This window comes from Mastigoproctus giganteus, chromosome 9 (genome assembly GCF_048544385.1).
Source record: "Mastigoproctus giganteus isolate SK-2022 chromosome 9, ASM4854438v1, whole genome shotgun sequence".
Classification (NCBI taxonomy): Eukaryota; Metazoa; Arthropoda; class Arachnida; order Uropygi; family Thelyphonidae; genus Mastigoproctus; species Mastigoproctus giganteus.
The window spans coordinates 217,307,497-217,330,383 of NC_143583.1; the positions used below are offsets into that span (position 1 = coordinate 217,307,497).

Genomic DNA, 22,887 nt, shown 5'->3' on the forward strand with positions numbered 1-22,887 from the left:
TAAATTCAAACATGGATTTACAGTTCATACTCGAGGACCATTCATGCTCATCATACGTTGTAGAATATGTTAACAAAACCAACAGTGGCATAAGCTATTTGTATCGAGAGTTGATCAAATTGCAAGAAGAGTATCCAGATCAAGACTACCCTGACTTAATAAAACGCGTTAGCATTAAAATGTTGAACAGCATTGAAATGAGCTTGTAAGAGGCAGCATGGTATTTACTTCACCAGCCAATGTCAAAGGCTAGTAGAGAATTTGTGTACATTCCAACTACTTGGCCTCATGTCCATCAGAAAAGTAAGAAGAGCAAGAAGCGAATGGCTGAAGAAAATATCGATGATGATTCTACCGACATATGGAATGAAAATATTATACAGAAATATGAGAAAAGACCAAAAGATGGAGAGCTCTGTCAGCTTTGCTTGGCTGATTTTGCAACGAAATACAATGTTGTGAAGGGATAATGTAAACCTAGAAAGCAGATGTGAGTCATAAGGTATCGCCACTATGAAATGTCTGAATTGGCAGAGTATAAACGTGAGATGGTTTTACTTTACTGGCCTTTCGAAAATGAAATGGTTGATATCTTAGATTCAAACAAGTTTCTTCATATATACGATGAAAATGAAGAGTACTTTATGAATTGCTGCAAAAGGTATGAGTCAGATGTCGATATTGACAAAAGAAAACTTTGCATTGAAATGGACTGTAAAGAGGATGCTTGAGCGAAATGCAAGGAATATGTTCAAAGTCAAATTGCAGAGGATGCTAGTATTAGCATTAGCATTAGCAGAGGCATTTGATGCAAGAAAGCAAGCTTATGCAGCATCAGCCAAAAAAAAAAAAAAAAAAAAACCCACTTCCACTTCACCCCTCTGTTCGTTCAAAATACCTGTCCAGCTGAGCCTTAAACTTATTTAGGCTATCAACCTCCACCACAAGGGATGGAAGTCTGTTCCACCAACCAACCACCCGCTGGCTAAAGGCAAATTTCCGCACGTCTATCCTACATCTGTCTTTCCTCAATTTGAATTTATGCCCTCTCAGGTGATTTTTCTGAGGTAGAGGAAGAATCCCATCAGCATTGAGCATGCTTAAACCATTCAAGGCTTTATACACCTCTATCAGATCACCTCGCTGGTGCCTAGTCTCCAGACACTGTAATTTGCAAAATTTAAGCCTTTCTTCGTAAGAGCACCCCTTTGTTCCATTCACTAATCTTGTTGCCCTTCTCTGTACTCGTTCCAGCAGCCCTACATCCTTCTTGAAATGAGGCCTCCAGACCTGTATACAGTACTCTAGGTGTGGCCTGACCATCGCCTTATACAATGAAATAATCACCTCCTTATCCCTGCTGGAAAAATTCCTGTATATCATTGACAATACTCCATGAGCTACTCTTGCAGCCCGTCTGCACTGCTCAGAGAACTTCATATCTGCCTGCACAACCACACCCAAGTCCCTTTCATTCTCTACCACTGTCAGTGTAGTACCACAGAGTTGATACGTTGCTCTGGGGTTGCTGTTTCCCATGTGTAGTACTTTACATTTGTCAATGTTAAACTTCATTTGCCACCTCTCAGCCCATCTGCTCAACCTTTAGTAACAAACTTCAAGAGAACAATGATATCAAAATGATTTCGGCAAGCTCACTATCCACTGTGGTACATCGGCGAGATAATGTCATGACTAGTGACGATTACTGCAAGTTGGTTCGAACGACAAATAGAGAACAACACGAGTTGATTCTTGAAGTTATACACCAAATAACAAATCGAGCGAACACAACACCGCTTCAAATATTCTTTACTGGTCCAGCAGGATGTGGCAAGACATTTAACTTTAAAATTAGTTTTTTTTAAAATTAGTTAGTTTTCTTTAAAATTAGTTAGTTTTTACCATCAAATTTAGTAAGTAAATTTGATGAATTTGAGGTATTGCTCAAAACATCAAAGGCAGATATTGTTGGGATATCAGAGACGTGGTGTCACACAGATATAAGGGATGCAGAACTGCAATTTGGGGAGTACAACGTCTACAGAAAGGATAGACAGGATAGGAAGGGGGGAGGGGTTATGCTATTAGTTAAGAAACACATAAAATCCAAGGAAGTGAAGCCAGTTGACATCGCCGGACAGTGCAGTGTTGAGTCAGTTTGGTGTGACATAAGCATTGGGAGATCAAAATTGAGAGTAGGACTGTGCTATAGGCCTAATGACTCTGATGAGTATAATAAGGAACTGTACAGGGAAATAGAGTGGGCCAGTAAATCAGAGAGTCTTATAATGGGAGATTTTAATTTCCCAGATATTGACTGGAATTTGGGGGCTGGTTACTCACACACTAGCAGGACTTTTGTGGATTTATTGGATGATTGTTTTCTACATCAGCATGTTCGGGAGGCAACTAGAGGGAGTAATACTCTTGATTTGATTATCAGCAGTGATTCTTCATGCATTAAGAATCTGCAGATAAACGAACCACTAGGTGGCAGTGATCACAGTGTGCTGAAGTGGGATTTACTCAAAGAGGTAACTACCATTAGGGGTAAAGGGAAGGGTTATTGCTTCCGTAAAGGCGACTACGATGGACCGAGACAGTATTTAAATTCTATACAGTGGGACCAACTGATGATGTTACCTATACAGTGGGACCAACTGATGATGTTACCAACAGCAAATTCAAAATGGGAAGCATTCAAAGAACTTATCTTGGAAGATACTAGGCTTTACATACCAACTAAGAAATATTGTTCAAGGTTTAGGCCTAAATGGATGTCAGATTAACTAATGAGGCATATGGCAGAGAAGAAAAATGCATGGGATACTTACAAATTAACACATGACACAGAAGCTTATGATAGATACAAGTTGATATGCAACCAAGTTACAAAGGAGGTTAGGCAGGCAAAGGCAGATTACGAGAAATCCTTGGCAAGGGATGCAAAGCAAAACAGCAAAGAGTTCTTTACTTATGTAAACTCTAGAAGGAAGGGGATGAATCAGATTGGTCCACTTGATATTGATGGGTCAACTGTTGATGAACCTGCTCAGGTAGCTAACAAACTAAATGAATATTTTGCATCGACATTCACACATGAGGAGTTATTCAGCAAGGGGAATGCCAGAGGTGTATTCAACTCTAGCTGTAAGCTACAGAATCTTGAAATAACTGGGAGTAAAGTGGAGGAGAAACTGTTGAAGATAAACACAACAAAGGCACCTGGGGTGGATGGGATCTATCCAGTTATATTAAAGGAGGCAGCAAATGAAGTAAGCAAACCCTTAGCCATAATTATGAGAGCTTCCTTGGACTCAGGGGAGGTACCCATAGACTGGAAATGTGCAAATGTGACTCCAATTCACAAAGGAGGATCAAAGGCTGACACAAGTAATTATAGACCTGTGAGCTTAACTTCTGTTCCAGGAAAATTAATGGAGGCACTGGTTAAAGAAGCACTGCAGGATCATTTAGACAAGACTTCAGTTATAGCTCAGACACAGCATGGTTTTTTTAAGGGGAAGTCTTGCCTGACCAACTTGATTGGATATTATGATGCAGTCACAAAAGAACTGGATGCAGGGAATAACTTTGACATTATATACTTGGATCTTAGAAAGGCTTTTGATACTGTTGCACATGGAAGACTGCTACACAAATTGGAGCAGTGTGACATTGGAGGCAAATTGCTGCTATGGATAAAGGGGTGGTTGAGGGGGAGAAGACAGAGAGTGGTAATCAATGGACACTGCTCATCGTGGACTAATGTTATTAGTGGAGTCCCCCAGGGCTCAGTGTTGGGTCCATTATTGTTTTCTGTATTTATAAATGATATTGATGATGGTATATCAAGCTTAATGTCCAAGTTTGCAGATGATACAAAGGTTGGCAGGGTTGTCAAGGACACTACTGACACTATGCTGCTGCAACAGGATCTGGAAAGGTTGAGCAGATGGGCTGAGAGGTGGCAAATGAAGTTTAACATTGACAAATGTAAAGTACTACACATGGGAAACAGCAACCCCAGAGCAACGTATCAACTCTGTGGTACTACACTGACAGTGGTAGAGAATGAAAGGGACTTGGGGGTGGTTGTGCAGGCAGATATGAAGTTCTCTGAGCAGTGCAGACGGGCTGCAAGGGTAGCTCATGGAGTATTGTCAATGATATACAGGAATTTTTCCAGCAGGGATAAGGAGGTGATTATTCCCTTGTATAAGGCAATGGTCAGGCCACACCTAGAGTACTGTATACAGGTCTGGAGGCCTCATTTCAAGAAGGATGTAGAGCTGCTGGAACGAGTACAGAGAAGGGCAACAAGATTAGTGAATGGAACAAAGGGGTGCTCTTACGAAGAAAGGCTTAAGTTTTGCAAATTACAGTGTCTGGAGACTAGGCACCAGCGAGGTGATCTGATAGAGGTGTATAAAGCCTTGAATGGTTTAAGCATGCTCAATGCTGATGGGATTCTTCCTCTAGCTCAGAAAAATCACCTGAGAGGGCATAAATTCAAATTGAGGAAAGACAGATGTAGGATAGACGTGCGGAAATTTGCCTTTAGCCAGCGGGTGGTTGGTTGGTGGAACAGACTTCCATCCCTTGTGGTGGAGGTTGATAGCCTAAATAAGTTTAAGGCTCAGCTGGACAGGTATTTGGAACGAACAGAGGGGTGAGGTGGAAGTGGGTTTTTTTTTTTTTTTTTGGCTGATGCTGCATAAGCTTGCTTTCTTGCATCAAATGCCTCTACTAATGCTAATGCTAATTATGATGGAAACTTACAGTCGCTTAAGTCAGGTGCACAACTCGCTTAACAATGCATTGGTTGCCTATGCGCCGACAGGTAAGGCGGCCGTAGCGATCAATGGTACTACAGTTCATTCAGCATTCAAAGTTAGTATGACGCGAACAGATGGTGGTCTTGCTCGAGAAACTTTGCACCTCTATCGTAACGTGTTTCAAAATATTCAAGCAGTATTCATCAATGAAGTTAGCATGATCGGAGATGACATTTTGCATGCGATCAACACCAGACTGCAAGAGATCACCGGAGAATTCGATTGAGAGTTTCGTGGTTTAGATATCATATTTGGCAGATATTTGCTTTAGTTGCCGCCAGTGAATGCAATGCAAATATTCAAGCCTCAGAAGAATTCCGTTGATGGCGCAATTTTGTGGCAGTCTCTCAGTTTTTTTCTACTGGTTCAAGTGATGAGACAGAGTGATGTTGTATTTTCTGGCATATTAACTAAAATTGGAAATGGCGAAACGTTAGACGTTGAAGAAAAGAAGTTAATCAAAAGTTGATTTAGAACACAAGACTTTATCAGGGAACAAGTTCCAAATGCTGTTTGTTTGTTTCATCGTAACAACGATGCTGTTCAATATAACACTCAAGCATTGGAAGGAAACACCACCATCGATTGTACAGCAGACAATCACTTCACCGGTTACAAGAGTCATGCACAGTTAACTAGTATGGGAACAAAACTCCATCAAATGAACATAGCAGAGACTGGAGGTTTGCCATACATATTGCATCTATCATGCACCTTACATAATCACTACAAACATTTATGTTGAAGATGGTTTGGTCAATGGAGCAATCAGAACTTTACATCAGAGCTCTATGGTGGGTGGGAGCCCAGGTACTGAACCAAAAACACACACTTATGACTCCTGATAATCAAAATTTTTCTTCTAGGGCCGCAACACTGTCTCTAACAGATGCTAATATCCCTGAAAATAGTATCAGTAGTTAAATGGCCCGGAATGAAAGAAATACCAGGACCTGTACCACACTTCTTGGTAGTTCATTGTACGACTGAAAAAGTCACTGGAAAGATTTTTTTTTAAAATTTTCTTTCTTTCTTTTTTTTTTTTTACGAAAACCCCAAACATGAAGAGGTATTAGAACCTATAGTACTTAGTACCTGGATTGTACTAAGAGTGCATGGGTTGTAGGTTGAGAAGATGAAAGAAGATATTTGTTGACATTAGACATGAACTTCAGTAGATTGTAATTTTCAGGAAATACGTATGAAGGAAGGTTGTTCTAGAAAACAGAAGTTGAAGGAATAAATGAGGTAGAAGAAAAGTTGGTTCTGTCAGTTTGAAGTTGGACAGTAAATGGATGTTGACTGGTTGCAGCAAATGTTCGGACTGCTTTGGAAGAAAGAGCAGGAATTATGGAAGCCAATACAGAACAGTGCTCGTGGACCCAGGGGCTCACATCTGGTGAGTATGGGCTTGGCACACCCAGGGTCCTGAGCTGGATATCATCATTCTTCTCTTTCTTGGTGATTCCCTTCTACCTCTCTCTCTCTCTCTCTTTGAGTAATTCAGAAATTTTTTTTTTTTTTTTGCCTGGTGCAGCATAAGCCTCAGGCTTCCTTGCACCATATGGCTAATAATAATAATAATAATAATAATAATAATAAGTATCTAAAAGAACACACACACACACTTACAGTGAAACTCAAAACTGTCCTAACTGTCATGGTAATCATTCTTATTTCTCTAAGGACTGTGAGCAATGGAAATGAGAGAAGAACATTCAGAAATATAAAATAGAGCGTATGGTGTCATATCAAGAGCCAAAGAAACACTTTGCAATTCCAACTAAACCATATACATACGCATCAGTTACTCAGCAAACTACCTCATGGAAGTTAGCAGACACCAGTTAAAACCAAACAATGGATACAGTTATTCAGTGGAATTGTTGTGGGCTTTATGCTAGCTTTGATGACTTTTATGATCTCCTATCTGATATAAGCCTGTTACGATCTCCTATAGTATGCATTCAAGAAACAAATCTCACAAACAATATCTATGACAATTAAACATTACAGTATGTTTAGAAAAGATAGAAACTCCTCTAATTTAGCACATGGAGGAGTAGCACTCATAGTGAACTCTCTGGTGCCCTCTAGACCTATCCCCCTGCAGACATCCTTAGAGGCAGTTGCAGTACGTGTATCACAATAACATTAGTTTTGTTGTATCTATCACCAAATCATACAAACACCTTTGCTTATTTAGATGACTTAGTACGGCAAATACCTGCTCCCTTTTGTATTATGGGTGACTGGATTGGCCATCACTCTCCTATGGGGTTCTCATCATCTTGACTCCAGGGGACAGATAATTGAAAAATTTCTAGATGAACATAACCTGACTATTTTAAACACTGGTGCTCACACATACATGCATTTTCCATCTGGCTCAAGCTCTGCTATTGATCTTTCAATATGTTCTCCAGTGATATTTCCTCTCATAGACTGGACCGTTACTGACAACCCTTGTGGAAGTGATCACTTTCCTATCATCTGTACTTTCTGTACAAGTTCTCCTCCTCAGAGTATCATTAGGACAACTTGGAAATTTGACAGGGCTAACTGGACTAAATACCAAGGAATAGCTCAGTTAGATACCTCCTTCACAGCAACTCACACAATTGATTCTGCAGTAAGCTACATTACAGATAAAATAATGAAAGCATTCGAGACTGCTGTCCCAAAATCATCATTCAAAGTCTGACTTCATCCAAAAGTGTGGTGGAATGAAGCATGCAACAGTGCTAAAAAAGAAAGGAATAAATGCTGGAATCTATTTCGAAAACATCCAACCACAGCCAACCTCCTACAGTTTAAGAGAGCCAGAGCTAAAGCTCGTCATATAAGATGAGAGAGTAAAAAATAAGCATGGGCACATTATGCTTCCACCATAAATAGATCCACAGATATTTCTGCAATCTGGAAAAAATCAAATAATCACAGACAACTTCTCCTATTGTACTTGTTAAAGGGAAGGAAATTTCTGAATCTGTAGAAATTGCAAATCCCTTAGGTACTTCATTTGAAATGCTTTCAGCTATTGCCACATATGAACCAGCATTTCATTTGTTGAAATCCCGGACAGAAAAATACAAATTAAATTTGAATACTGCCGCACTACATTCGTATAATCTAGCTCTGACCATGATTGATCACCACCCTTTGTGGGGAAGTCTACATATGGATAAAAGAGGGCAGCTAATAGAAACATTACTGGATACACACAATCTAACTCTGCTGAACATAGGTGCACATACTCATGTGCATTTTCCCACAGGAAATACTTCTGCCATAGATCTATCTATCTGCTCCCCTACTCTATACCCAAGTATACATTGGGCAGTATTGGAAAATCCAGATAATAGTGATCATCTCCCAATTACTTGCAAATTTCAAACTATCTCCAACTATCTGGAAATTCGTTGAAGGTGGAAATTCTCAAAGGCAAACCGGATAACGTTTTCCTTAAGTACCATTTTAGATAAACACTACATACAGAATCAATGAATAGATGAAGCCACTGACCATATCACAAAACAAATACCAGCAGCAGCTGATAAAGCTATTGCTCAGTTGTGTACTCATCCACACAGGTGCAAAAATTGCTGGTGGAATGAAGAATGTAATAGAGCAAAAAAGGAAAAAAATAAAGCTGGAATATTTTCAACAAGCATCCCACTAGTATTAACCTTATAAACTATAAGAAACTCAATGCTAAAGCAAGGCAAATATCCATGAAGAAAGGCCAAACAAGATTCATGGATACAGTTTGCTTCCACTATCATAAAAAACACAGATACTAGATTAATTTGGAGGAAAATATAACATCTGAATGGCAAATGTCCATTGTCATCCTCCATTGTCATGGACAGGAACTGTCTTCCCCCAAAGACATATCAAATGCTTTCGCTGAAGCTTTTGCTAAAACTTCAGCAGCACATTCATATGATGTTCCATTCCAGAAAATTAAAGAGGCAGCAGAAAAGTACAAGTTAAATTTCAACACTGGTCTCTCTCTTCCATATAATTAGCCTTTTACAATATCTGAGTTAAAGGAATCTCTTAATAGAGCACCCAAAAGCGCAGCTGGCCCGGATGGTATATTTTATATTATGCTGAAACACTTGAATGACATAGCTTTACAAACTCTACTAATATTTTTTAACAGAATTTTTCAGGAAAATGTTTATCCTCACTCTTGAGGCATTCACTTGTATTAGCCATCCCTAAACCAAGAAAAGATCTCTCTAATCCAGTTGACTGTAGTCCAGTTTCTTGAACTAGTTGTTTAGGAAAAACACTGGAAAAATTGGTTCTCAAATGCCTCACCTGGTTGTTTGTTTTTTTGTTTTTTAGGAGCATTAGCAACTAAGGCCATATTGCTCTGGGATATGCGGTGGTCATTCCCTAACCTTTCCGCATCCTCCGTATTTGGTGCTGATGGGCTTGAACCCTGGTCTAATCAAGAAGTGTGCAACGCACTGCTGCTCCTTCCCGCCTGGCTACGGAGGCACCGGTCCCTCACCTGGTTTTTAGAATCATTCAACATCCTGCATAAAAATCAATGTGGCTTTCAGCAAAACAGATCTGCTTTTGATATGATATGACTAAAGCAGAATCAAAAATCAGAAATGCTTTTGTCAGAAATGACCACCTAATTATGGTAAGTTTGGATTTAGAAAAGACTTTTGATACGTGACGTTTCGGTATTCTACGGGATCTTCACACCTTTGGACTATGAGGCAGGCTTCCCTTGTTTATTCAAAGCTTTCTCCAGAGCAAAACCTTTCAGGTTCGTTATCAAAATGTTCTTTCTAAAATCCATACACAGGAGGAAGGCATTCCTCAGGGATCTGTTTTGAGTCTTACTCTATTTTTAATTAAAATAAACAATATCATCCATGATATTCCAAGCACAGTTGAATTATATCACTATGCAGATGACCTCATGATCTCATGCCAAGGGAAAAATATGAATTCTGTTGAGAGAGGGCTTCAGATCTCAATTAATAAAATAGAGCTGTGGATGTCTCGCAGTGGTTACCGCTTATCAGCGCAAAAACCAAACTGTTTTCATTTCTGTAAAAAATGTAAGATCCACCCCGAGCCTGAATTACAACTTAAAAATTTTAAGCACATCACATATCTGAGAACCATTTTCTTAAAAAAATTAAATATCCTCAGAGTACTATCTTCATCAGCGTGGGGTACTACTCGATACACTCTGCTTCAATTATACCAGGTTTTAATTAGATTTTGCTTGGCTTACAGAGCTCCAATCTATGACGGCCAGGAAAAGTGCACTACTTCGGCTAGACTCTATCTGCTCTAAGAATTGCTTTAGGAGCATTCAGAACATCTCCTGTACAAAAATAGTATATAGAGGCACATGAACCTCCAATCCATCTTCAGAGGAAAATATAAGGCTGCTACAGTTAATAGAATGCTGGAACTTACATATAGATAATATCTTTCCATCCAGGATTTGCAATCTTTGGGTTTTCCATTATTTCCCGTGCTTCTTCTTTGGTTTCTGTCTCTGTAACTATACCTACACTTCTCATTTTCCGAATTCCCTTTACTCTCATCTGCTTTAGGTCTTCTTTTAGGTTTGTTATTATTTTGGTTTTGATTTCATCACTAGTTTTTATTTCTTCCAGGTTTTTTTGTCTTAGGATGACCAAATTTGGTGTCGGTAACAGCGTTTTTCTCTTATTCTGCTTTTTCCCTGCTGTAACAGTTGCAGTAGTTGTTACTGTAGTCCTCAGCGCATCTGAATAAGAGAGAGCACACTGTGGTATTTGTTTTTCTCTCTCTTCTAAGTATGCCTCCACCTTCACTTTCATCTTTTCATGCTCCATGTGTTCCTTGTTTAGGATTGTCTCCAGCTTGGTCCATAAGGTGACAATCTGTCCCCTGAGGCTAGCTGAGACTCAACTACTCTGATCCTTCAACAGGTCTTCCAACGCAGTTCTGAGGATGAGCGACTTCTCTAGTACAGTACCCTCAGGCAGAGTCGGGTCTAGAGGGATGTCCAGTGGTCTGGTGTCTTCATTTGGCTGTTGCGCAGCCTTCCTGGCCCTCCTTCAGCTCACAATTTACTTGAACCGTGTACTCTTCTTGCTTAGTGCCAGCTTCAGCTTGGCTTTGTTTACCAAGCTGGTTCATATGTACGTGACTGTCACTGACGTGTCACCTTCTACTGCCGTTATTTAAAACTTGCGGTCATCAAGTAACTGGATTAATGGAGGTTACTTTATAGTTGTCATTATATCGGAGATGTTATTTACCAGTGATTTTATCTGGGTGATATAATTCTTATCGTGAATTGGTTTTGAGGAGAAAGGCGTTGTTATTTGGTTTTTTAGGAGAATTAGCAACTAAGGCCATATTGCTCTGGGAATATGCGGTGGTCATTCCCTTGACCTTTCCGCATCCTCCGTATTTGGTGGTGACGGGCTCGAACCCCGGTCTAATCAAGAAGCGTGTGCTACGCACTGCTGCTCCTTCCCACCTGGCTACGGAGTCACCGGAGAAAGACATATTATGCTTACTGGCTACTTTCAGGATCTCGTGAAACCTCCATGATTTTATCCGCGTACTTCCGTCCACAATGTTGTTGTTGTTGTTTTATGGCACCCCACGCAGTATTTCATTGTCATTACTTTCCCCTAAGTTCCCATGAGGCAGATCCTTAGTTTGGAATGTCCTGGAGGTCTGGCAGGTGTCAATTTCTGGCAATTCAAGAGATGTGACCGACTTTTGGGGGGATTTGCAGCATCCCCCTAAAAAAGAACTCCGAGATTTTGCTGGTAGTTTATTTATGTGTGCAATCTTGCTGCAGGAATGGCAAATAAGGTTATTGCAACTGGTGCATTTGATATGCAAGTTTGAATCGAGGTTTTTTTCCGTTCTACATAGGTGACAGGTACCAGTCTTGTTATTACTACGTATACGCTTGTTTACACTCGACATTGTTTGGTTGTGTATTTCAGCATGGCTAAGAATGGAGACAGTGATTATCAGTCAATAGAGGGGTTGCAGAAGTTCCCTAGGGATGCAGATTATTTCAGAAGGACTGAGTGCAAGCAGGTGTATAGCTGGAGGTGCTTGATCACGTCTAAAAGGCACACATTGGCAGGTAAGCAACAGCAAAGATATAGGCAAAATACACGTGACGTTTGGCGGGCCTAACTAAGAATACAATGAATGGAGTCCACCATTACATACTACAGTACAAATTGCTATCCGAAAAATAGGTCAAAAAATACTTAACTGCATCTTAGGATACAGCGTTGAAAATGTTCTCAGCGGGTAAGGATGACCCTGAGTAATCACTCAGAGCTATAGAATATCACTACACAGCATTAAAACTAATTAATTTCAGTTAAATTTAAGAGTACAAATTAACACGCAACTACATAACTCGCCACCTAGCAGCCGTCTCCGTTCTTAACATTGTGACCTAATTTATGAGGTCACCATACACTTAAATTTTTTATATATGACCTGGTTTTGGCACATTATAGCCATAGTTGCCAATGCACCAGTAAAATCCAAACAAACCAAACATTCTCCACTAACCTGAGTGTAGTATTACACAGTTTATAAGTCACTCCGAGGTCACCACCACCCATGTGCAGCACTTTGCATTTATCAATGTTAAACTTCAACTGCCATTTCTCAGCCTATTGACCCAATTTTCCCAGATCCTGCTGCAGCAGCTCACTCTACTGACTGTCGTTAACCACCCTGCAATCCCTCGCATCATCTGCAAGCTCAAACATTAAGCTGACACATCTTCATCAATATCATTGTTAAATACTGAAAATAACAACGGACCTAGCACCGAACTGTACCTGATGTAACTACCATCAAGGGTAAAAGGAGATATTTTTGCTTTTGTAAAGGTGAGTACAGTGATCTCAGTAAATTTTTCCCCCCTCAAATGTTTGCTCAGACTGCACTCATGAGGTGGTATAAATTGAAACTGAGAAGACACAGTTGCAGAATGGATGTGTGAAAGTTTGCCTTTAGCCAGAGTGGTCGATTGCCGGAACGAAATTCCATTTGTTGTGGAAATTGAAAGGTTAAATAAATTCAAGGAAGAACAAGACAAACTATTGGAGGGAAAGGATATATGAAGTGTGTTTTTTTTTTTTTTGCTGTTGCTGTAAAGCTTGTTTGCTTTTATCATCATCAGCCATTTTCAATCCACTGCAGGGTGAAAGCCTCTCCAACAACTTTCCAGTTCCTTCTGTTTTGTGCAATGGCCATTCATTTACTAGCCACAAACTCGTGAATTTTATCTATCCATCTCCGCCATTGTCTTCCTGGTTTTCTTCTAGCTCCTCTTGGGTACCATTCTGTTATTTTCTTCTTCCATCTATCATCATGTTTTCGAGCTATGTGTCCCACCCAAGACCATTTTAGTTCTTTAGTTTGATAAGAATGTCCTTAAATTGAGTTTGTTGCCTAATCCATGTGTTTCTCTTCTTATCTAACAGTCTGATTCCTAATATAATTCATTCCATTCTTCGCTGTGTAGTTCTCAGCTTCTCTTCCATTCTTTTTGGTGAGTGCCCAAGTTTCACTTCCATAAGTTATGGTGGGGAGTATACATTGGTTCATTATTTTATGTTTTTAGACAAATTGGGATATTGCCTCTCAGTATGTGACTATATTTCCTGAATGTTATCCATTCAAAATTTATTCTTCTCTTGACTTCCAGCCATTTATCATTATTACAAGTACTTGCCCCAGATAAGTATATGAATCCACCTTTTCAATTACTGCTCCTTCAATGATTATATCCCTTTCAGTGGCATACTTGTTCATCATTACTTTTGTTTTAGCCATATTTACCTTTAGTCTGAAATCTTTACTAACTCTGCATAACTGATTAAGATTTTCCTCCAATTCTTTGGGACCATGGCTTATGATTACAGTCAACTGCAAATCGTAAGTGGTTTATCTACTTTCTGCAACCAGTCCAATCTTCTGAAAGCTTTCTCAAGGGCAGCAGTAAACAACTTCAGAGATATTGTGTCTCCTTGTCGAATTCCTTTCTCAATTTTAAATTTGCTACTGTCTTTGTCTAGTCCCAAAACATTGCCTTATGCTGTATGGGTCAAATGCCTTTTCATAATCCATAAATGCCAGGCATAATGGTGTTTTATATTCATTTGCTTTCTCCGTTAGCTGGGTGTTACATGAAGGTGATCCGATCCATAGTTGAGAATCCTGTCTTAAAGCCAGCTTGCTCTTTCATATACCATTATATCATTATAACCTTGCATATATCATTATAACCTTTAGATTGTACCTCAGAAATCCTGAGTGTCAAAGGGTGTCGGGTCTTGACACCCTTGGTTGTTGTACTTTTGAATTCCAAAACATTGTTTTTTATATCTTTGTTCCTTTCACTGTTTCCATTGGTGTACAGCAGATTTCCACTTGATAAACTTATAAGTGATTCATTTCTTTTTCTTGTTTCAGCCAAACCGATGACATTCCAATTAACATTTTCTAATTCCTTTTACAGCTGTAATATCCTATATTCACTGATGAGCGATCTTGAATTGTAACAGGCCAAGTTCAGTTTCCGTGCATGGCAGCCTGGTCATACCCAGAGATTCTTAGCACCCTCTTCTTTCACTCTGATCCTCTTGTTGCCATAAGAGGGGGAGTGAAAGTCGCTGGGGACTGAAGGCCATTTGTTTCATCATGCTGTCATTTGCTGTAGGGTTTGGTCTTTTCCTCTTCACACTGACCAAGGGTCTTGAAGAGAACCACGCTACACATTTGTTGCAACCATTTGTTGCTAATGACAATCCTCAGGAGTCTTGTATAGTGAATAATGTATATGTGATTTCTTTGTTATTTGAAAGTGATAAAGGTACGATTAAGATTTTCTTTCCATTTTTAATCACCTCAACATTGATTTAGTTTTGACTTCTCAGATCATCATTAATTTTAAACTATGTTAAATTCTAATTTTCCTCTTAAATATAAAATATTTAAATAGAATTTTATGCAATGTAAAAATTCTTTAATAATGATAACTGTTATTTTTAATTTGTGTTAGAACATTAAATTATGAATTTCTTTATCCATTTAGGGTGATCAAGGTGAAGTGGGTAAACCTGGAGAACCAGGAAGAGTTGGTGAAAGGGTATGATATTTCTTTATATTGTATAATCTTTGTTAACCTGGGAGCAGTCACAATTTTTATTTTACAGCTGAGGTGATGAGAAAGAAGTTACTTCCACAGCATTTATCTTGGTTATTTTTCAATATTTCTCACTGATTTATTTATTCTTTTCTAGTTGAGATGACTACATAATTCTATAGATTTGTAATACTATTTGTTGACATCTAAAAAAAAAAAAAAAAGAAACTTGCATAATACGGCCATCTGTGACAAAATAATGCTATCACTGCTTGTCATTCATTTGGAAAGGTCTTTTTCAAGTCTCATTGATTACTAGGGTATTTTCTATTTTCAATTCATCTTGAATTGAAGCTTTAGTTAGCCACTAGCTGAGATTGGCTAACTACCACTTTTTCATGGTAGATATGGCCTTGATCATACTTTGGTAATCTTGCAATAGAACTTTTTGGGTTTTCTTTATTATATAGCTACACATTTTCTGTTTGGTTGTAATAGCCAGAAGTTCAGGTTTATTAACAAACTGATATAGGAGTGAATTTGACCAAATTGATGGTAGATGTGAATATTACAGTGATGATAATATCAGATCAATTTGTGTAGTAACATCCTGCTTACAGTGCATTCACTTTTGACATAAGAATGCTTACACAAAGTTTATAGCAGCAACTCTGTTAATCAACCTAGGTAGAGGGATTAGTCATATATATGTTTTTGGCAGCAGAGAGAGAGAGAGACTGACATCATCAAGGCTTGTCTGAGGTTGACATTGATTAGTGGGGCATACATGATTATGAAAATGGTGATGAGAATAGTGATTGTAAGGCAACATTGTACAATAAATTTTCTAGTTGCTGGGAAATCTTTTTTGAGGTTTAGGCAGGAAAGGTCAGAGCAACCCACCTTTACACACCAAACATTTTATAGATTCATCTTTGCTTACTAAGTTAATTGCATTGTTACACAGCACACAAACATCCACATTTTCAGAAACCTTTTCCTTTCATCTAATAGCAAGTTGAACATAGAGAAACCCACATTAGCAAATGAACTCCAAATCGAATTCTTAAATTCTTCTTAAGCAGCTGCATTGTCAGTATCTAGGTATTGACATGGCAGTGTTGCAGGAAGGAAGGTGAAATAAAATGGAGTGGTTGAACATCATTCATCATAATAGGCAACTAATGATCTTTAAGTTATAAAGAATATTTATGGCACCCTTCTTGAAGAATGCATTTATGCAAGCTATAGAATATAAATAACTGAAAATATTTATCTTTTTCTGAGTCCAGAAAAATAAAAGTTAAAGCAGCATTTGCTTTATCGTACATTACTATAACTATCAAAGAATGAAAAACCAGAAGCACAAAAAAATGCACATGAAACCTGTGCCACTTCCTGGCACCAATCACTGTTGAAAGAGATGGAATAATGGTTACTAGTTTTAAATAGAAAATGTGAATTAGAATATCATTGGTTTAGCTGAAACAAGAAGAAGAAATGAATCACTTATAAGTTTATCAAGTGGAAATCTGCTGTACACCAATGGAAACAGTGAAAGGAGTGAAGGTGGAGTTGAGTTTCTGGTCCATAAATATTTAAAAAACAACATTTTGGAATACATAAGTACATCACCAAGGGTGTCAAGAATAATACTCAAGATTTCTAAGAGGTACAAGCTAAAGGTTATAATGATTTATGCACCAACATCGAGCCATGATGATGAAGAAATGTACACCGGAATTGAGAGTCTTCTAGATGAGCAGAAAACCCACTACACTATTATTATGGGGGACTTCAATGCTAAGGTTGGATAAAGCCAAACAGTGCAGAAAGGGGCACTATAGGAAATTTTGGAATTGGTGAAAGAAATGAAAGAGGCAAAAGACTTGTGGAATTTGCAGAATCTCAAGAATTGTTAGTAATGAACAGTTTTTTCAAGAAAAGGGTAAACAGAAAGTGGACATGGAAGAGTCCAAATGGATTAACAACTAATGAAATCGACTTCATCCTCACTAACGAAGATATATTGTGAATGAAGTTACCGTTTTGAATAAGGTAAATGTTGGAAGTGATCACAGAATGGTAAGATGTACACTTGATATAGATGTAGGAAAGGAAAGGAAAAAACTGACTTGAGTAAATAATACAAAGTTCTTTGAGATAACAGAAGGGGAGAAAATGCAGTACGTACTGGAACTTAAGAACAAGTTTGAGCTTCTGCAGACTGCTCAGGACCAAGATATCGACGAGGAATATTACAACTTTCTGAAAGTGATAAAAACCAAGAAACTTTTAGAGAAAAAATTAATCCAAAGAAGAAAAAATTAGTCAAGAAACACTTGTTACGATGAACCAAAGGCGACAAATGAAGAGCAAGGTAAACGCTGACAAGGTGAAAACTGAGTATACTGAGTTATGCAAAGCCATTAGAGACTCAGAGAGGACATAAGAAAATTTAACACAAAAAAAAAAAGTAGAACAAGCATTAAGAGAAAACAAAGGACTTAAATCAGAGGCCATGAGCAATAATACAGAAAGAAAAATGATTCTGAAACTGAAGAATAGTGATGGTGCACTTATAAATAGCAGAAGACTACTATAGAGAATTATACAAGGAGTGAAGGAATGATGCCAGCAGTGGGGAAGATGGATCGCAAATTAGCAACACATACGACATACCTGATATTTTTCCTGATGAGGTAGAACATGAATTGATGAAAATGAAGAATCAGAAATCCCCAGGAGAAGATGAAGTTACTGTAGAGTTGTTAAAATTGGGAGGAACAGACATAACACAAAAAATGGCAAGGCTCTTCACAAAGTGAATTAGAAAAGGTGTGATGCCTAAGCAGTGGAATAATGCAATCACAGTTTTGCTGCATAAGAAAGGAGATAAATCAGAAATTGGAAATTATAGACCAATTAGCTTGATATCCCACATCTACAAGTTGTTCACAAGGGTCATTACTAACAGATTAGAAAGAATGCTTGATAAGAATCAACCTAAAGAGCAAGCTGGCTTTAGAACAGGATTAGCAACTATGGATCACCTTCACATAATATCACAGATAATGGAGAAAGAAAATCAATATAAAACACCATTATGCATGGCATTTGTGGATGATGAAAAGGCATTTGACTCCATACAGCATAAGGCAATGTTTCGGGCACTGGAAAGACAAGGCATAGATACCACATATATTATGATTTTGAAGAAATTATATGAGAAGCTACCTCTTTTATTAGACTAGACAAAGACAGTAGGAAATTTAAAATCGAGAAAGGAGTTCGACAAGGAGACACAATATCTCCGACGCTGTTTACTGCTGCCCGTGAGGAAGCTTTCAGAAGATTAGACTTGTCACAGAAAGGAGTCAATGTGAATGGAGAGTACCTAAACCATTTACGATTTACAGAAGACATTGTGGTCATAAGCCATGATCCCAAAGAATTAGAGGAAAATCTTAATCAGTTATGTAGAGTTAGTAAGGATTTTGGACTAAAGATGATTATGGCTAAAACAAAAGTAACGATGAACAAGTATGACACAGAAACGACCATAATGATTGAAGGAGCAGTAACTGAAAAGGTGGAGTCATATACTTATCTGGGACAAATTATTAGCTGTAATAATGATAAATGGCTAGAAGTCAAGAGAAGAATAAATTTTGGATGGATAGCGTTCAGGAAATATAGTCACATACTGAAGAGCAATATCCCAGTTTGTCTGAAACGTAAAGTAATGAACCAATGTATACTCCCCACCATGACTTACGGAAGTGAAACTTGGGCACTCACCAAAAGAATGGAAGAGAAGCTGAGAACTACACAGCGAAGAATGGAACATATGATATTGGGAATCAGACTGTTAGATAAGAAGAGAAACACTTGGATTAGGCAGCAAACTCAAGTAAAGGACATTGTTATCAAAACAAAAGAACTAAAATGGTCTTGGGCAGGACACATAGCTCAAAGACATGATTACAGATGGACTAAGAAAATAACAGAATGGTACCCAAGAGGAGCTAGAAGAAAACCTGGAAGACAATGGCGGAGATGGATAGATAAAATTCATGAGTTTGTGGGTAGTAAATGGATGGTCATTGCACAAAACAGAAGGAACTGGAAAGTTACTGGAGAGGCCTTCATCCTGCAGTGGATTGAAAATGGCTGATGATGATGAGTTTTAAATAAATGGCAGATTCACATTTTCATGTAATACTTTTTGTATTAAAATGATATTCGCAGTTTATGTTAAGTAATGAATAATGGTGTCATCTGTAATGTGAGCATAAACCCAAAACTTTGAAGGCTGAAAGTTGGGCAGTTACACTCAGTGGCTTATTGGGGGCAGGGGGGATATGCCTTTTCTTAACCAAAAACTCAAAATTAAAGAAAAAGGATGCAGGAGGCATTTCTCTATTCTCTCAATGAGTTTCAATGTATGAAGAGCTAACTGAAAGACAAAACGTTCAGAAAAACCAATGATTTTGTTCAGTGGCATAACTATGTCGATGCAGCTACATTTGCACCCGAGCTTGAAAGGAGCCCATGAAATTTGGAAGACATATTCATTTCTCAAGACAATTAATGAATTTCATTAATAAACCAGCATTTTAAAATTAAATGTAACACATTCTTATCAGCACAGTGACTACTGGCCTTTGTTTTGACTGTGCGACACTTATAGAAATAGTAGCAAATAAAAGATAATCATCAATTATTCTGCAAAAATTATTCTGAGACGGTTTTTAAATTCTATACAGTGGGATCAACTGATGATGTTACCAAATTCAAAATTCAAAATGGGAAGCATTCAAAAAACTAATCTGGGAAGCTACTAGGTTTTTCATACTAACTAGGGAATATTGTTCAAGGTTTAGGCCTAAAAGGATGTCAGAGGAACTCGTGACAGAGAAGAAAAATGCATAGAATACATAAATTTAACAGGTAACATGGAAGCCTATTATAGATATAAGCTGGTCTCCAACAAAGTAACAAAGGTGGTTAGGCAGGCGAAGGCAGATTACAAGAAATCTTTGGCAAAGCATGCAGAGAAAAACAGCAAAGAGTTCTTTACTTATGAAAACTTTAGAAGGCAGGGAATGAATCAGATTGCTCCACTTGATATCGATAGTTCAACTGTTGATGATCCTGCTCAGGTAGCTAACAAACTAAACACATATTTCACATCTACATTTGAGTAGTTACTCAGGGAGGAGAATGCCAGAGGTATATTAAACTGTGGCAGCCGGCTAGATGATTTTGTAACAATTGGCAGCAAAGTAGATGAGGAATTGTTGAAGATAAACATAAGAAAGGCACCTGGGGTGGATGGGATCTATCCAGTTATATTAAAGGAGGCAGCAAAGGAAATAAGCAAACACTTAGCCATAATTATGAGAGCTCCAATGGACACTAATTCACAAAGGAGGATCAAAGGGCAACCCAAGTAATTAGAGACCTGACAGTTTAACTTCTGTTCCAGGGAAATTTATGGTGGCAGTTCCACTCAAGGGCATATTTGGTTAAAGGAGCACTGCAGTATCATCTAGACAAGGATTCAGTTATATTGAAGATGGTATATCAGGCTTAATGTCTAGGTTTGCTGAACATACGAAGGTTCGCAGGGTTGTTAATGACACTAATTACAGTAGGCTACGGCTAGAGGATCTAGAAAAGTTGAGCAGGTGGACTGTGAGATGTGGCAACTGAAGTTTAACAGTGACAAATGTAAAGTACTGCAAATGGGAAGCAGTAACCACAGAGTAACGTATCAACTGTGCAATACTACACTGACTGTGGTGGAGAATGAAAAGGTTCTGGTGGCAATTGTGCAGTCAGATATGAAGTTTTCTGAGCAGTGCAGATGGTCTGCAAGAGTAGCTCATGGTGTCTTGTCAATGATATATGGGAATTTTTCTAGCAGGGATAAGGAGGTGATTATCCCTTTGTATAAGGCAATTCTCAGACCACACCTCCAGACCTCTATTGTATACAGGTCTGAAGCTTCATTTTAAGAAGGATGTAGAGCTGCTGGAATGAGACAGGGGCAACAATATTAGTGAATGGAAAAAGGGTTGCTCTTAAGAAGAAAGGCTTAAGTTTTGAAAATTACAGTCTCTGGAGACTAGGCACTTGCAAGGTGATCTGTTTGAGGTGTATAAGGTTTTCAATGGTTTGAGCATGCTCAATGCTGATGGGATTTTTCCTCTTGCTCAGAGTAATTGTCTGAGAGAGCATAAATTCAAGCTGAGGAAACACAATTATACGATAGATGTGCGGTTTTTTTTTTTTTTTAAGGAGCATTAGCAACTAAGACCATATTGCTCCGGGAATATGCGGTGGTCATTCCCTGACCTTTCCACATCCTCCGTATTTGGTGGTGATGGACTCGAACCCCGGTCTAATCAAGAAGCGTGTGCTACGCACTGCTGCTCCTTCCCACCTGGCTACGGAGGCGCCTTAGATGTGCGGAAGTTTGACTTTAGCCAGCTGGTGATTGATTGCTGGAACAAACTTTCATCTTTCGTTGTTAAAGTTGATAGTAGTAGTAGTAGTAGTAGTAGTAGTGGCACATGATGCAAGAAAGCAAGTGTAGGAGCTTATGCAGCATCAGCAAAAAAAAAAAAAAAAAAAAAAATCATCACACCATTCCCTCCAAATGCCTGTCCAGTTCCTCCTTAAATTTATTTAACCTATCAACTTCCACAACGACAGATGGAAGTTTGTTCCAGCAATTAACCACCCGCTGGCTAAAGGCAAATTTCCGCACATCTATTCTACATCTGTCCTTTCTTAATTTGAACTTATGTCCCCGTAGGTTCGTAATCTGAACAAGTGGAAGGATCCCATCAGAATTCAGCGTGCTCAACCCATTCAAGGCCTTATAGACCTCAATCAGATCACCGCGCAGGTGCCTAGTCTCCAGCCACTGCAATTTGCAGAACTTAAGCCTCTCTTGGTAAGAGAATCCCTTCATTCCCCTCACCAATCGTGTTGCTCTTCTCTGTACACGCTCAAGCAAATCTACATACTTCCTAAAATGAGGCCTCCAGACCTGTACGCAGTACTCAAGGCGTGGCCTGACCATTGCCTTATACAGAGGGACAATCACCTCCTTTTCCCTGCTAGCAAAATTCCTATATATCATTGACAAAACCCCATGACCTGCCCTAGCAGCCTGTCTGCATTGCTCAGAAAACTTCATATCTGACTGCACAATTACTCCCAGGTCTTTTTCATTTTCTACCACCTTAAGTGTAGTACCACACAGTTGGTACGTTTCTCTGGGGTTACTTCTACCCATATGCAGTACTTTGCATTTGTCAAGGTTGAACTTCAGTTGCCACTTCTTAGCCCATCTGCCCAAATTATCTAGATCCTGTTGCAGTAGCACACTGCCATTACTGTCATAAACAACCCTGCCAACCTTTGTGTCATCTGCAAACTTCGACATTAAGCCTGATATACCTTCATCAATATCATTGATAAATACACAAAACAACAGTGGACCCAACACCGAACCCTGTGGGACTCCACTAATAACATTAGTCCACGAAGAGCAGCACCCATTGATTACCACCCTCTGTCTTCTCCCACTTAACCATCCTTTTATCCATTGTAGCAACTTACCCTTAATACCATTCTGCTCCAATTTGTACAGTAGTCTTCCATGCGCAACAGTGTCAAAAGCTTTCCTGAAATCCAAGTATATGATATCAAAATTATTTTTCGCATCCAGTTCCTTTGTGACCACATCATAATAACCAATCAAATTTGTCAGACAAGACTTTCCCTTAACAAACCCATGCTGTGTTTGAATTATTGCTGCAGTCTTGTCTAGATGATCCTGCAATGCATCTTTAACCA

The 22,887-nt window shown here is 38.7% G+C and overlaps 1 protein-coding gene across 2 annotated transcripts in view; it reads left to right on the forward strand.

Moving 5' to 3' along the window:
• LOC150081124 (uncharacterized) overlaps nucleotides 1–22,887 on the forward strand; it is a 1,253,880-nt gene that overhangs the window by 646,343 nt on the left and 584,650 nt on the right. For both annotated transcript variants that reach the window (XM_090381132.1, XM_090381131.1), the window contains exon 22: nucleotides 14,962–15,015. In XM_090381132.1, coding sequence (XP_090237258.1) covers nucleotides 14,962–15,015 — 54 coding nt within the window. The remainder of the gene's footprint in view (nucleotides 1–14,961; nucleotides 15,016–22,887) is intronic.